The sequence below is a fragment of the Neopelma chrysocephalum genome, unplaced genomic scaffold (genome assembly GCF_003984885.1).
Source record: "Neopelma chrysocephalum unplaced genomic scaffold, ASM398488v2 Primary Assembly neopelma1_25, whole genome shotgun sequence".
Classification (NCBI taxonomy): Eukaryota; Metazoa; Chordata; class Aves; order Passeriformes; family Pipridae; genus Neopelma; species Neopelma chrysocephalum.
Window position 1 is genome coordinate 25,037,846 of NW_020897694.1, and position 17,530 is coordinate 25,055,375.

The window sequence follows — 17,530 nt, forward strand, 5'->3', positions numbered from 1 at the left end:
TTCTTTTCTTCGTTGGTTTGTTTGTGTGTTTTTGGGTTTTTTTTAAATTATTTTTACATCCCATCCTAAAGACTGAAAAGATTAAAAAAAAAGAGGGAGGAGGCCTAGCGGATAATTTCTAATATTACTTCATATTTATTTCTCAGGAGACACTAAAGTTTCTAAACTTTATATAAAGTTGTGATGAGGATTTGTATCAAGATAGACTGTCCAAGGCATATCTAAATGTCTGTCCTGAAGGAAAAAGACAAGATACGACCTGCACAACTTTGAAAAGTTTAGTAACTTGACTTCTAGACACAAGCAGAGGTGCTCAAGATAAAGTGATAGTGAGATAAGTTATGTTTGATGGGGACTTACAGATTAAGACCACCCAAAAGAAAGCAAAATGTTTTTGTGTGACACTAGGCATAAGAAAATACTTCTGTGACACTTATCAGCAGGTGGCAGTGTTACACAGTCTTGCAATTCCTATACGTTGCTATATGAGTAGTATTGGGGTCTTGGTGGGAATACTGATAGGGATATTTGTTAGTTTTTGCTAGACAGAAGGAAGCATGTATCAATTTCAGAGGAGCCAGATCTCTCTGTGCATTGATCTCTCTGATCAGAGTCAATTCTTAGGAGGAAGCTGCAATATGGGAACTTGGGCATTGACTTTGACAACTTTACCTTCAAACATGGAGTTTATCACATGCTGTTAGACTGTTCTTTACTAGGAAAACCGAAATGCCATGTGAAAAATACTGTAACAATATCCTTCACATGATTTGCAGTCTGAGGCATCTCTTCTAGTACCCAGATGTGAAAAACTAAATGTGGATGTGGTGCAGGTGACATGGCTTTGATCTGTAATAAGTCCACAAAACTTTCTCTATGTTCCAGACTTTGCATCATAAATATTGCAGGATTCAGGAGGCTGAGAGCTGGAAGGAACGTGTCTAAGTATATCTAAGTTCTTCTGTGCAGAGAGCAGAAATTAGAGAGCGATTTGCTATGTCCTGTGAAATGCTTTCCTCTGGTCTTGTTGCAGATTCTAGTTGTAGAGAGCATACACAAACACCCTATGTTTAGGGATTACAAAAAAACCCCACCCTGCATTTCAGACTTTATACTTTCTCCCTTTGTGCAGGACCAGCATTTGCTGCCAGCCACTTGATATTGCATCCTTTAATTGGAATATTTCTAACTTCACTCACAGTATCTTCACACTCACCAACTATATCTGGCTATATCGTGAAGCCACACACATCTTTTGAATGGCAACAGCAGCTAGAGGCTGTTTGGCTAATTTGCAGGTGCTGGTCATGCCTCGCATCATCCTTGCTACAGTTCTGATTATAGCTGGATACCAGCAAGGTTCCCCAAGTGCCACCCCATTCTCTAGGCAGTGGACTCCAGTAAGCCCATATGCAGCCCTACATGGCAGTGATTTTTTTTGCTAACACACTGTAACTTCAACCTGAGTTTTGTAATGTAGCTTGGTTATGCCACAGTACAAAAGGCAAGAGAGGGAACATAAATTTTTCTTACTTAAGTTGAAACCTGCAAATACTCAGTGGTAGTGTCTACATTAGTAAACTAAACATGTCTAGGAACTGCCTTGGGTACTGAGTCCAAATAGCATGACGGTCTGACCTACACTGAAGCTGTAATCTTCATCATCACTGAGTGCTGGTTGGAAATGATTTCTGGAATGGTTTGACTCCCAAATTACATCCAGGAGCTGTTTGGGAGAATGCTAGTTGGCACATGCACAAACACGGTTAGAACATTTTGTCATTCTTTATTCTGCTAAATGTCCACATTGCAGAGCCCAGGAATGATCCCTGGTGCAAGAGCAAAAATGACCAAGTTTACATGGTAGAAAGAAGCTCTACCTTTAAATATCTTGTTTTGGCATTGATCTAAAAGATCTAGCTCAAAGTTTCCAGATATGTTCCATTTTTGGGAAACTAGCTTCCCAACAACTGTAACTTAAAGAAAGGTATTGAAAGGTATTGCATTATTTCTGTGGGGAGTTATAGGGTTGTAAACAAAAACAAACAAACGAACAAACAAAAATACTAGAATGTTGAAAGTGATTTGTGATGTTCCAGTTGTCTAAGGTCATTGTCTTACACAGGTAGAATTATGACTATTCAAAGCAGAATATAGCTGATCCTTTCTCTCATAAGAAAAACATGCAGCAATGTGGTGTAAGGAGTGACTTGCAGAAGTCCCTGCACATGGACTGGCACATACAAGAAATTGGCTGACAATATTTTGTCTAAAGTGGCTGCGTTATAATTAAAGGAAATTCAAGGTGGTCATAGGTTTAATAAAATTACTACATTCAGAAAAAGAATGGCAAGCAAGAGAAGTGAAAAGTAACAAGGTTCATGATGAAATGCAATTTACAAGAAGAAAGACTGGTGGCAGTGTGATGCATAAACTGTTTTAAGAGGAAGAATGCGGCCCTCAATGTACCACTGAAATGAAGATTTGGTAAGTGCACATACTGAAATTTAATCCGACAACAAATACCGGAGGTTTATATTCTAAACATTAAAACAAATTAATCCCAGAGAGATGATTGCAGTTAGTGTGCGTTTATTAATTTAACAATTTGTATCCTCATGACAAGAGAAACACCTGGGACTTGCTGCACAATGAAAAATTGGTTTATTGGAAATCTTAAATGGCTACAAGCATTGAAACAGCTCAGGTCAAGCAGTGATAAATAATTTAAAGAAACCAGTGTGAGGTAGGTGTCACTTTAATTTTACATTAACAGATCTATTAGATATTAACCTTATCAGACAGGTAATTGCTAAATGAAATCATGCTTTTGTACCTTTGCTTCATAATATCATTTGCTTTCTCATGCATTTTGTACAAACCTTGATGAAACTTGAACACTGATACTGTTTCACATACCCATTGCTTCAGACTAGCAAGTACTGTATTATCCTTTAAAATAAATTGTAAGTATGCCAATTTTTGTTTTTAGCAACTTGGAAAATATATTGAGTGTTACCTAGGAAATGACAAGAAGGGACATATTGTGTTGGAATTATAAACTAATTTTCTATGCACGTTTTTACTTGTCAGCATGTCTCTGGTAGAAATGACAGTAGAGCTGGTATGTAAATTTTAACAGGTGAAGGTATCCTGCCTGAAATTGTCATGAAGAATAGGTAGTTTAAGAATTATTTTATTTGAATGCTTGGTGAACTCTGAGATATCTGCTGACAGCATAGGATCTTGGAGAATTATTATCTTGGAAATAAAAGGATCTCAAGTCTTATGTGTAATTGTTCTATTTTTAAATAATATAATCATAGAATGGCCTGGGTTGGATGGGACTTTAAAGATCATCTAGTTCTAACCCCATTGGCCATGGCCAGAGACACCTTTCACTAGACCAGGTTGCTCAGAGCCACATCCAACCTGGCCTGGAACACTTCCAGGAATGGGGCATCCACAACTGGGCAACTTGTTCCAGTACCTTACCACCACCACGGAAAAGAATTTCTGCCTCATATCCCATCTAAACCTAGTCTCTTTCAGTTTGAACCCATTTCCCCTTGTCCTGTCCTTAAATGCTCCTGTAAAATCTCTCTCCAAATCCACAGAAAATCTACAGGAACTACATTCATTTTGCAAGAGTATCTCAAAACTAGCTGGTAACTGACTTTGGATTTTTCTTGTAATTAAAGTCTCATTGGAGATTTATAGATGAGTGATATTTGAAAGGGGAAATGTTGGTATTGAACAGTGTTTACAATTTTTAGGTGTTCATTTTGAATCCAGTTGTGTTCCAATTAAAATTACAGAAACATGACTGTTTCTAAAATGACCTGTATCATTAGTTTATTGGTGCTAATACAACGGGGCCCTATGCAGTAATGTGGACCTCTACAAAGAGAATATAAACTACTACCAAATGAAGACACTACATTCTCTGTGTAGGGATACTTAGCCTTTGATGAGTATGATGAGACCCAGGTTCACTCGAGACCCCCAGCTGCTATCCAAACTAGGACCACGTTCAGTATAACTTGGGATGTAACTACACACCCTGTGTGCAATTGGGAAGACCTGGGTGGTGGTTGGATCTTCTCTGGGTTGTGGCTCTACACAAATCATGGTCCACAGACCGCCATTAAGGACAATAAAATTCATTAAGTAAAAGCCTGTCTTTGAAAGCTGCATAAACACATTGATTCATGTGGCACTGCAAGTATTTTTTGCTAGTTTCAGAAAAAGGAGAGCTTTTTAAAAGTAAAATTTTTCATCTAAACCTCATTATAAATATTTTTACTTCTCTTCTACATCATTTCCATTAATTTTTTTTGTCAGTCTTCATGAATCAGTAACTGTATTAAGTTTAAATAAAAAAGAATTTAAAATTTAACTGAAATTCATTATTTCTGTGTTTTGCAACCTTAGCTTTGAGCTCCTTTTCATGGAGATGAAGGTACAGTGTCATCAATCTGAGAAAATCTTAAATTATAATAGCATTTCCGTATCTTACTAAAAGCATGATGAGAGATAATTCAACCTCAATCTTTTAGCATGTTTTATTTCAAATATGAATTTACCCATATTGCTTGTTAAGTAATGAATAGGCTGAGGTGAGAACAAAATGCTACTGTATCTTACATGTATAAGTATTTAAATTCCTCTGGGACAGGCTTCCTGTCACCTAGTAAAAGGGAGAGGTTAAGAGGCAACCTCACTAAGTCCACACTTGGGAGGCTCACGGAGTCTGAAAACAAGTGAGCATGGTGGTGGTCAAAGCAGAGAAGAGAGTCTGGTCTCTCTAAAGAAAAGATAGGTGCTCTGCTGTTTGTGCTGGCAAAGAACACGGTAATTTTTCAAGGCAAAATTGCTGGTTTATACTTTGGTAAGAGTCAGTGGGTGCACACCTCTTGTTATTAGAGGAAGAAGACGGAAGAGGTTGGTTTGACACCAGACTTGGCATTCTTCTTCCAAAGGATGAAGGGACTGGGCTGCCAGTACTGTGGTGTGTGGCTGTACAAGGATGAATTTCACCAGGTGATAGATGGTGTTCTTTGTACAAAATTTCACAGCAGATAGAAGTGCATCATCTCTTTTCATGCTTTGGCAAGACCCAAAAATATGCCATTCTTAGACTTTTACCAGCGTAATACTGTAACACTGCTGTGTGGCACTGGAAGTGTGCATGTGTGTGTGGTATATTTGTCTGTTTGAAGGCTGGGTAGCGTAGGCTGTTGTTCTTGGGGACACCTTGCAACACTAAAGTTTTAGACAATTTTATGGTAGTTTCTATTACTTCTGGCAAGCTTTAATGAAAGCCAACACTCCATTCCAAGAGTACAAGTATTCTTGCTTTTCATATAAAAATCTTTAGCTTAAAATAAATTTGTCTATTTTTATAAGTTCTGAAGTTAAATGGTCCCAGGGGAAGGCGCTGCTCTTCTGTTATTAGCCTTCCAGAGGTGAAGTTGTCCTCAGAGTGGAGCAAAAAATTGCTTTAGCACTGTCAGATATCTAATTAATCCCTCAGTAAATAAGGCATTCTGTAATTAAATAACCGAGATGTGCAATCAGTTCTAACACAAAATGCTTTGCATATTAAAATATTATAATCGAGGAGCTGTACGAGGCTTGGTTTTGGTTATGAAGTGGTTGTAATAGACTTTTAAAAATTATGGAGAACTCATTGCAGGCAAAACAGTGAGTTTTTCTTGGCAAAACTCAGCTAAGTGGGACCTGCGAGCTAAAGATTTGAATAGACATTCAAAAAAATAGTTTTCGATAGGGAAAGCAGCACAGTTTCAGGCAGTGGATTGTTGTAAATATGCGAAAGGGATTGAAAAACGGACTTGTGAAATGTTAACAGAACAGCTGTTGGCCAGCCAATATTAGTGCCTCGGGGAGATAAAAGTTTTCTCCAAAGTCAGTTCAGCACTTGCGATTTCGTGCTCTGAAGACCGCAAGAACCAGAAACAAGATGGATCAGTTATAATCTGCAATTAATTAGTTAGCCTGCGGGGTGGTCCGACCTGCTTGTGTGAACCAGTCGGGGTTATAAACGCAGGCTTGAAACCGCGAACCGTACAAGATACCCTTTCGCTGAGAAAAAACAACAGGACGCGAAGGGATTTAATAGAGCCTCGCTCACCTGGAGGCGCCGCCGGTCCATCCCATTGGCTGCCTTTCGCTCCGCCCCCGGCGCCTAATTGGCTGCCCCGCCTCTCCCCGCCCACCCACGCGCGGCCGGTCCCGTCCGGCACCTGGAAGGGCGCGAAGAGCGACTCCCACCGCCTCCGCCGCACGCGCCGCCCGCGCTCATTGGCGGCAGGGCCGGCGTGCTGCGCCCGCCCATTGGCCGTTGTGGCGGCCGGCTATGCTCCGATTGGCCGGCGGGCGGGGGCGGGGCGCGCCCCGCCGGGAGCCGAGCGGTGTGTTTGGGCTGCAGAGTTGCCGGCAGAGCGGCATTGGTGTTGGGAGCTGCTGCTCTCGCCGCTGCAGTCGGCAGCACGTCCCGGGGAACGGCGCTCGGCGCCTTCGCCCCCTCCCTCCCCCCACGGGGAGCGGGCGCGTGATGGCCGCCTCGGGCGGGATGCGGCGCGCCGCGCTGGGCTGAGCGGGGCGAGCCGCGGCCGCCCGGCAGGACCATGCCGTCCGGGAGGGAGCCGGGCGCCCCTCGGCTGCGGGATCCGAGCGGGGCGGCCGCCCCGGCAGCGCCCGGCAGCGCCTGAGCCGACGTCGCGCCGTCCCCGCGACCCGCCATGGACGAGCGCTCCAACAGGTGGCTGCTGCCGCCGCTGCTGGCGCTGCTCTTCCTGCTCATCGTCTACCAGTACGTGTCGCCCGCCTGCCCCGGTGCCGCCTGCCCCCGCCGCCCGGCGGCCTCGGCCGCCCGCCGCGGGGGGGGCCCGGCGGAGCGGGAGGAGGAGGAGGAGGCGGCGGCGCTGCCACGACTGGCGGCCAAGTTCCCGTTCGCACGGGGAGAGCTGTGCCGGCGGGTGCGGTTCGATATGCGGGGCCGCGACGTGATCGTCTTCCTCCACATCCAGAAGACGGGAGGCACCACCTTCGGGCGGCACCTGGTGCGCAACATCCACCTGGAACAGCCCTGCTACTGCCGGGCCGGGCAGAAGAAGTGCGCCTGCCACCGCCCGGGCGGCGACAAGGACACCTGGCTCTTCTCCCGCTTCTCCACCGGCTGGAGCTGCGGGCTGCACGCCGACTGGACCGAGCTCACCAGCTGCGTGCCCGCCGCTATGGAGCGCCGCGGATGCGCCGGTAACCGCACCCTCAGGTCAGTGTCCGATTTCCAGGTACTCGAAATCACATCCCGCCTTTCCCAGTGCCCTGGGAAGGTGCTCTGTCAGCGGGTCCGGCTCCCCGCTTGTTGGGCGAGAATTGTCCGCCGCCTTCGTCATTCAGAAGCAAACCGTGGGGAGACGAAGGCTTATGTTTTGACGGAGGTTATAGTTTGGGGTTTGAGTTGTTGCCCTGTGTTACCTGTCGTGCTGTCGCTTCGCCTCAGATTTGTGCGGATTCCACGTAGCGCGCGTGCATCTGCCTGTTGTACAGATCAGCGAAAGAAAAACTCCTCTCATTTTCCTGCAAGTTTCTCCTATCTATTTGTTCTTTAGAAAGTTGTTTTAAACAAAACGCTATACTCTTCTGCAGTAAGTAGCGTGCCTCTGCAGAATCTGATAGACCGTTGCAGCTGCTGAATCATGTAACTAGGGTAGTTTGAAGTATCCAGAAGCCCTTAAATTCTTCTTTCTCTCGTGTTTCTTGTTGGTAGATAGGCTGGTTCTCTCTTTCCTGCGGTGTACTGACCGCTTGCAATACGGGCAAGCTCAAAGTAAGGAGACCATGTGTGCCAGGCTCTGTGCGGGGAACGCAGTCCTAGCAAAAATCTCACTGTTAGTTCCCTTAGATGATCTGAAGGCAGTAAAAACCGGAATTTTGTGTGCATGCTACCTCTCTCCATATTATATTGTTTTTGTTGAGTCTTGTGAAAGGTCTTGTCTGTTTTAAACGTGGAAAAACTTCAGATGGGTGATTCTTCTAGATAAGAGAGAGCTCTAGGTGATTCAGTAAGTTTTGGTCTTTGTTCTGATTTATTTGCCATTCAATCAGATTTTTCAGGCTAGTATTAGATCCTGTCTTTATTAGTATGATAGATTTTGAACATGTGTATTAAGGAGTTATGAGCTGAATTTGCTCTTAAATCTCTGCACTTTAATAATTGCAACTTCAACATCTATAAAATATTTAGGAAAATATAGGAAAAATACTTTTTTAAGAAATAAGAAGGTACCTTATGTTCTTTCATTTTAGTATTCATCTTGATTTTACAAGTCCACTAACTTTAAATCTTCAGTAGAACAGCTCACACATTGTGTTTTGTATCTTGTAATTTAAATACATGTACAGTCCATGAAATACGTGGACACATTTTCACAGGGCTTATTCATGGAGACAGTAGAGTTGATTATTGTTGTTGTTGAAAAATTTGAAGATTATTTGATGTGAATATCAAGGGCCCTCCCATACCGCAAAGCTAGTCACATTTGGAAAGACTCCAGTCAGGATAATTTGAATTTATTGTGGATAGTTGTGGACTTGGACTGTACTTGCATAATACTGTTAAGGTAATTCATACAATTTTATGGGAGAAAAATTTAGCTGAAGATGAAGTTGTATGTATTTGTGTGCTAATGGAAGAGAAATGCTGTGAATGCCTTTAAGGACAAAATAACTTGTTGGTAGCTGTATGGCTTAAAGGAATATTCAGGAAACTTGTAATGTAAACGGGGGGGGAGGAAGAGTAATGCTTGTAAAAATGCTTGAAAACACATAATCTGTCACTAAAGTCCACTTTTTCTCTCTCGTGACAAATATTAGTAGGTAAACAATTGAGTGCTGAATTCAATTGCAAAGATTACACGCGGGCACTAAAATCAGAGTAGTGGTTTCAGTACTATTAAATAAAAACATGGCTGTATTAAGTAAATTTAAAAGTTAGAGTTGAACTACATAGCAGGTCATACTAGTTATTCAGGGGATAGTTAGTAATTATTTTGATTTAAGAAAGACATGTAGTGATACTTCGCCACTGTAGGTGAATAGTGTTTTCTTAATTTTTTTTGGTTACTGTTTTTTGTTTAGTTTGTTTAGTTAGTGAATGATTTGGTTAGTGTAACATTGCACTTCTTGATTTGTCTTTACTTATGTGAGGAAAGTGCTCTGAATAATAATTTGTTTCATCATTCTAATACTTGTTTATTCCTGTAATATATCCAATACTAGGCAAACGCCTTTACAATTTCCCCTTTGTTTCCTCATGATGATCATGCAGCTTGAATTCAGCTTTTCAAGGAGCCGTAAAAGGAATCAAATAGCCCTGAAGTATGGATTGTCTTTGCTGTGAATGTCTTTGCTTCTGGTGAAGTTGGAATCAAGCCCAAACTACTTTGTTGTACTATTAGAGGCATGCATCTAAGTCTTTTTTTAATGTCTGAATGGTGAATTGAGGAGACTGTATGCCTAAAATAGGCAAGAAACTAGCATATGAGTCTAACATAAAGCATACTGATTATTTTTAAGTCATTCTTTAAAGCTTCTGAATGTATTTGAGACATTACACTTCCTTGAATAGCTCAACTTTTCTCCTCTGCCTTCCAGCTATAGTGTCAGAAGATTAGGCTAAATTGGTTAAATACCTGAAAATGGTTTTTATTTGTGGCTAGTGGGACAAATCGTTTTATCAATTTGATACCAATATGTTTGATTTTTTTTGTGCCATGTATTTGATGCAGTGAAGATATTAAGTGTATTTTAGAACTTTGTTTGTTTCTCCACATAGCAAGTGTTATTATAATCTGTTCTTTCAGATCTCTGTGTATGTGGTCTGTCTTTCATTACATAGAGGGAATAGGAAATTTCTAGTGTATATGTCCTCATTCTGAAAATTTGTTTCTGAGGTGGCTAGTAATATTATAAGTTAGATTAATTCCTACCTTTTAACACAGGTCTTCAGAAGATTTCATGAGAAAACTATAATAGAATTCATGGGGGAAGGGGCTAGCTGGTAGGGAAAGGAGGGAGTGGATAATGGTCCTTAAGGTCCAGGAAGACATGTGAAGCACAACCTCTCCTCACCCTGGGTCCTTGTCTTTCATGAACAGTGTGTTTAAAGGTGTTTACTTCTTAAATCTCATTAGGCTTTTGAAAAGAATTTGTCTTAGTTTTTCCTGTTGCTAATGTTGAAGTCTCAGGACCCAAGCAGGAACATGGGGCAGAAACTGCTGCTGTGCCCCAAAAATTTGAACTTCTCTAAGCCCATGTGCCAGCATCGACTTTTTGTGTGACTTAATGGTATGGTGTGACTTGTCCCAGCTTAGGCACTTCAATATGAAAAGTTGGCTGTTGTCAATGTATTGAATGCTATTGTGAAGTTGTAGAACTATCTTTTTTGTTTAAAAGCAAAGTAATTCTTTTGAATGACATTACTTCAAAAAATTACCAAACCAAAACAACGACCGTAGACTTTACTTCTTCAAAGATTTGCATATGTTTTCATTTTCAGCATGTTAGATGTTCTGCTGAAATACCTGCTTAAGTGTTTATAGGGTCAGGCTATTAGTTTTTCATACTAATGTGTAGCTTTCACTTTTATGAAAGTTGCTATCTGGATAGTGATGATATTGAGAAGGATATGCAGCTGATGCAGTTTTAAATTAATTTTTTTTAGTGTAGTTTTTAGATCAACATTGCAAATAATTAGTATTATCAAAGCAGTGGGACTTTTCCCATGTAGATGCAGTTGCGTCCATATGGAAGTTCTTGCATCAGTGGCATAGTCCATCCCCTCCCTGCCCCTTGCCATTTAACAGAAAGGCTGTTAGAGCAGAAAGTAACTGAGACTGGCATGGAATCCATTTTGGTTTTTGGGTTTTTTTCCCCCCTATTTTTGAAAAACAGTCTATTGTGTATTTGCTTTGCCCTCCCCTCTCTGGAAGTCACTGAAGTTGGTGATTCTTGTGTTCAGCTCAACCTCCGGAACTTGTCTTTCCTTCAGCGGTGCCGAGAAGCTGAGACTGTGGAGTCTTAGCCAGCATTGCTTGAGGAAAGAAAGGGAACAGAAATGTTGTTAAGATGTCTAACCTGGGATGCCAGGGAAGAGTTGGTGTCAATTCTGAGTGAGTGACATTAGGCTGCCTCTGTAGACAGTGGGGAGGAACAGAATTATGGAGGCAGTTCTTTGGAGGGTCTAAGACATATCTGAGACCTGTCTTCTGGAGGGGCAGTTCTTCCATTCACTGACAGCAAGGAAAGACTAAAATTGTGAATTTGGACTTGATGTCTAAAACTAGATGAGAAGAGTTCCACATCTAATATTGCAGAGACATTGTCCGAACTGATTGTCTGCCTCTGTTAGGTTACCTGGTAAAACTTGGTGTGTGAGGTAGGGCTTGCTTTGCCTCTCTGATCTATGTATGAGGGATTGAGAGGAGTCCTGATCAAGGCACATTTTCTCCCTTGCTGATGTACCTGCAATATAATTAATAATTATTCATTATTATTTATTACAAGTTTGATTAAACTAGGAAGGCAATCTTTTAAACACTTGAAAGAACACTGTATTGAAAGTGTTGTCTAATTTTCTGATATGAAACAGAGAAATCACTCAAATTGTGTAAACCCCATAAGCTTTATTGTCAATGCAGTTTAGTCTTCAAAACTATTGATTTTCATTAATTTGCTTCCATTATACTCTCCATTTCCTCGTGTCTGTTTAACTTACTGTGTACTCCATTATTCTGTGGAAGTGTAAATCAACAGTAAACCCATGAGTTATGGAATGAAGAGAGTTGAATAGAAACTGTCAGTAGGATTCCTTTTTCTTCTTATGCAGTCCTTTATTTGACTATTGAGTATTTTTAAACCTCTGGCAATAACAAAGCATAAGATGGACTCTAATCTTTGCAGCTGTGATAACTATGATCATCACAAAAATGTAAGAGTGCTAATTGAAAATTAGGATTAGGCTGAAGGTAGTGGGGAGAAGAGAATAAAATGTCATAAATGTTTAAATTGAAAAAAGCACAAATTCTCTACTTTACCTTAGTATCTTCTAATGAAATGAATGTTGGAACCAGTAAACTCTATAGAATTTATTTTTATTAATATAAGGAACAACAAGGATTAAACAATTTCCTATGGTCCTGCTACTAAATGTGGGGATTTTTTCTTCCTTAACTGTCTCTAGTGCAGGATGCTTTAAAAGAACAGTGGTAATCTGCTCAATGGTTTCATTGTCCTTACAACTGGAAAGTGGTGTTGCTTCCCTCAAGTGCTCAGTGTGAATCTTGTTAACTTCAATTTTAAACCCATTGCATCTTCTCTCTTTTGAGAAACTGGGAACAAATCGATCTCCTTTTCTCTTCAGTAGCCTACTTGAAACTTTGGTTCTTAGGAAATCCCCTTTCAACCTTCCCTGCTTAAATAGTAACCAAATTCAGTTCACTCTATATCATAGGCCATTCTTTGTGTTCCTCCTCTTTGGGTTTGTGTCAGTTGTTTTCTTGAAAACTGATGCTCCGTTGGGAGTACAGTACCAAGTGGACCAAAAAAGATTATTTGCTTATTCTTAAAGTTGTGTTTGTGCCTGTACACTTCACTGATGTTTGCCATTTTGTAACTGCCTGACATTGACCGTCAGCTTGGGATTTAGACATTATTAATTTTCTTTAAAGACTACTACTTGTATTTCCATTGCCCAATGGATTTCATTCGTCTTCTGTCAATGCCTTTAATTTGCAAAATTGATTTAATTTTTTTGTCCTTCCTAGATTTTCATCATTTGCATATTTAATAAATGTGTTTTGTATTCAGCATCCACATTGTTGATGCAAACATTGAATAGAATGAAATCCCTTTGAAATAAACTTTTTGTTTAATATATCTCTCAGAATTGCTTTCCAGGGAGTTCTGCCCCTGCCACATGATATTTTTTTTCTAGGCTGTGTTTTTCTGGCTTATGTTAGTAATTGGAGATGTTGCCCAAAGTCATAATTTTTTTTGAAAAGCATTTAATTTTTCATGTTCCTATTTGAAGTCAATTACTGTATTTTAGAGGGAAATTAGACTGATTTGATCCAAGTTGAGACAGTAACACTGTCTGCTAGTCTTTTCTTCTATGCGTTGAAAGACAACTTCTCTAGAACTTGTGGCAACACCTAGCTACTCTCCTTAACTACTTTTTGCACTGTGTCGCTTGTGAGGTTTTCCTTGCCCAGAGTAGCAGACAAAATGATTGCTATGCACAGAACTTTTCAGCGTCAGAATTGTCACAGCTCTGGAAAACTTTTCACCCAAAGATAAACCTTGTCTTCAGACTTTTGAAGCTATTGCAGTAAATCTCACCAGGTTACCTACAAAAATGACTAGAACTCATGTTTGCTGTTAATTGCTAGTAATGTTAAAACAGTGGTCAGTATTATTTCAGTCAGAAATGGATTGCTCTTATTCACCCATCATTGTAATTTACAAGTAACTGTGAAAATGAGTAAGTTTTGAGTCAGGGAGGTGCATGTTATGAAAATGATTACCCGAGCAGCAGTTCTTGTAGTTATCTGGAAGAGAATTTAGTGATTTACCCAAGAAAATTTGGCTACTTCTGGTATTTCATTCTGGAAAATAGACTGTCTAATAAGATTTTCTGTAAAATGGAGGAGCTATTCTCTTCTTTATGCAGGAGCCAGACAGAGAAATCCTGGGGGAGAAAAAAGAGTGGAAGTGTCAGGAGTATCCCCTAAGACTGTACAGTGCTATAAGACATAGCAACTGTCATAACTTTCTCATGTTATTAAGATGCTTTTTAATTTATGTTAACTAGCTGCCTAATTTAGAATCATTTCCAATCCTCTTGAGTAGGATATTGCTTAAATTCTTACATAGCATTAGGGTACATATCGATTTGAGGTGTGTTACAGTCCGGTTAGCGGCTGCAACGACGTTCTTTAAATGGATACTATGAAGATGAGATTAAGGCACTAAATCCAAATGTTAAGGTCTCAAACAGAAAATGAACTTTATTTTTATCAATAAGTAAATGATAAAAACAAGGGAAGGGGGGAGGAAAAAGGGGAGAAATAAGGAAAGGGAAAAGCTACAAAATTAAATTACAAAAGGATTGCCACCACCAGTGAGGGAAGAAACTGGGTGCATATGACCTCAGGCAGTCAGCAGGAGGACTGTCGAACGGAGGCAGGTGGTGAGCAGGGTGGATGGGTAGACAGGATGGCGGCAGGCAGTCGAGATGGACGAAAGCAGCCGCGGAGGTCAGCAGCCAACACTGGACCCTGAGTTGAACCCGACCAAGCTGAAGGCAAGCGGAAGAGGTGGAACGGAGGCAGGCGAGATGGAGTCAGGCGTGATGGAGCGAGGAGTGGGGCCAAGACTGGAGCAGACTGGAACACTGGAACCTGGTGGACTGGATCTTGAACACCATGTGTCCTGGGCCCAAACAAAACTGAACTCCAGCTGTCTTGGACCCCCCAAAACAAAAGACCACCAACAAAAAACTCTCTACTGGCGACGCGGTCAATGCTCATTGGCTGGCTTGCCTCCGGGCAATCTCTTCCACGCTGCCGATTGGTTAGACCGCCGGTATCTGGGCAGGCTGGCTCTGCTGAGGCAGGAAAATGTTACTTTCCTCTGCTGTAGACTCTCCAGGGGGGCTGGCAAGTAGACTAAAAATGTCTTCTGAGGACGATGAAGACAGCCCCGCCAGGAGTTAAAGATGGAGTCTGCCATTTTGTTCACCAAACCGGTCAGTGTGAAAACAACAAGAGTAAGAGATGAAACCATCTCTTACAAGGTGGAATGGGAGAAGTTACTGTGTGAGTGGGAAAACATGCTATGTAATGCCATTACACTGATAGAGATGAAATCTGTAGACCCAGGCAGTGGCAAAAATAGGGATAAAATTGTAAGCTTACTCGTGGGTTATTTTTTTTAGAATTCTTTGTGGAGAAGGAATAAATCTCTGCCAGCTCAGCTTTAGTGATCACAGAGAAGCTGAATGGAAAGTGTAGAAATGAATGATTTCTCCCTTCAGGTGTGTTGACAGTTTTCATGTGTTACTTTCTAAGTCAGCAAGAGTAAAGCATTTCTTCCCAGAGTTTGGTGCAGCCATGGCAGTGAATTGAGCTTATATATAATGTAAGGACTCTGCTGCTGTCAGTGCAGAATGAGACCGGATGAAAGCAAGGGAAAGCCTGTATTCTTTAATATATTTGATATTGCATTCAATTTGCTCCCTGTTCTCTGCAAGTGTTTATAACCCAAACTTCTAATGCTACATTGGATGTCTTAATGTTCCCAGTTGCCTAAAAGGTAACTTAAAGTCCCTTCAGAGTTCTGTTACTGCTGAATATAGTTTTTCAAACACTGTGTAGGAGGCTGATTGTATGAATTAAGGGTCTAATTTGGACTGTCATTATGATACAATGATTCAGCCTTGAAACAACTAGTATTTTAGGGGGAAAAAAATTAGCAACAGAACTATTTTGGGATTTGATTCAAGATGGCCTGAATCTTCTTTCAGGGCAAATTCTAGAGGAGCAAAATTAATAACTCTTGAAGTACTTGTGGTCTGTTACATGATCAGTGCTCAAGATCTCAATAAGTATTGACTAAGGAAGTATAAAATGTATTCTTGTAAGGATAGGACCTATTATCTTCAGTCTTTAAGGACTTTGGTGCAGTTGTGAAGTTTACTGTTAAGTGGCCTCATGTATAGTTCTGCAAAGATCTGGAGTTTGGCCCACAGCTTAAAGTCATCTAAGAAAAAGGAGGGAGGGGGATTGCCTTTTAGTTAAGGGTTTAAACTTAATGTCTTAACTCCCATTTTTTTCTTTAAAAATTAGTAATCTGTTAGAAAATGGTTTATATGAAGGGGATTTCAGACAGAAGTGTTGCATTAATACAGTTCTGTGCCAGTTGTGAAAGTGACAGGGTCATGCAGGTTGAACTGTGGCTCTGAGTGTCTGCCAACTGATAGAGATGCCAAACATACTGGCATAGTAGTGGGAGAACTTTGAATGCCATATGAAGAATAATATTGGGATGGGGAAAGCAATGAGCAGATTCAACTTCAGTTTCCAAAGGATGGAACAAACCATATTCGTGAGAGTATACTTCCCAGTTCTGTGAATTAACTTGATGTTGGTGAAAGTCTGGCCTCATGGTTCTTGGTGCTGAATGGGGGAGTGAGAGGAAATCACTTCCCCCAACCTGCTTAGTAGCTCCTGCCAACATAGCCTGATACTTGATTAGCCTGCTTCACTTCCAAAGGGTTATTGTTGTCAGTTATTCAATACAGTGTCCACCAGGAACCCCAGATCTGTTTCTGCAGAGCTGTGTCCTAGCCAGTCCATGCCCAGTTTGTCCTCTGTGTTTTTACTTTACTTCAGGTGCAAGTTTTTTCTTTTACTTGGAATCATGGAATCATACAATGGTTTGAGTTGGAAGGTACATTAAAGATCATCCAGTTCCAACCCCTCTGCCATGGGCAGGGACACCTTTCACTAGACCGGGTTGCTCAGTGCCTCACCCAGCCTGGCCTTGAGCACTTCCAGGGATGGGTGATCCACAGCTTCTCTGTCCCACCACTCTCACAGTAAACCACTTACCATGGTTGATCTTCATGAGTTTCCCATCAGTGCAGTTCTCTTGCCTCTTGAGGTTGCTCAAAATAGAAACACTGTTCTCTGGAGTGGTGATCTCTTTTTCCAGTGTGGGGTTGCCCCTGAACCTGCTGAGACCAGACTCTGGCCCACCATTCAGGTCATTAGTACAGACATTTAAACAGCACTGCCAGTTATTGAGTGACACCGCAAGTAATCAGCCACCAGCTGGATTTTGTATAGCACACCAACACCTATTCCGTGTCTCACCAGTGTGCCTCAAATAAGTATGGCAAAGTCCTTGCTGATGTCAATGCGAACAGCGTCCACTGCTCCAGGGAAATTTGCTCAATCACCTTTTCGAGGATGAAGATGACTCATCAGCCTGTAGCTCCTTGAATCCTTCTTGAAGGTAAGTGTGTGGTTTGCTTTTTATTTATGGAAAATGGGAAGAAAGATTACAGTGGAGAAGATGCTGCAGCATCAGAAGGTGCTGATGTAGATATTTTAACTGCTCCCTGTTCCTCAATTTAAGAATTCCTTGAATAGGATCAGAAGCTATGATTATTAAATAAAGAATATATACATTGATTTTCTTTCACTGTGAACATTACATTGATTTGTCAAAAGAAACAACTTATTACCAGCAATAACCTTTTTAATGTGCTATGATACATCCACAACATCCAGTCTAAAGTTGGCCTCAAGCATGTGTTACAAATATGTTCCTTTGTACATATCTTATAAAACTGGGATGGTATGCTTCTCTGGTGCCATGAAGAGTCTTATTAAACTGAGTTTGGTAGATAAAATAGAACTCAAAAAGCAATTCAGTAAAT

At 41.1% G+C, this 17,530-nt stretch overlaps 1 protein-coding gene across 1 annotated transcript in view; it reads left to right on the forward strand.

Annotated features, from left to right (window-relative positions):
• Positions 1-6,513: 6,513 nt before the first annotated feature.
• Positions 6,514-17,530, forward strand: part of HS6ST3 (heparan sulfate 6-O-sulfotransferase 3) — a 307,286-nt gene continuing 296,269 nt past the window's right edge. The window contains exon 1 of the mRNA XM_027674654.1: positions 6,514-7,297. Coding sequence (XP_027530455.1) covers positions 6,765-7,297 — 533 coding nt within the window. The 5' untranslated portion in view covers positions 6,514-6,764. The remainder of the gene's footprint in view (positions 7,298-17,530) is intronic.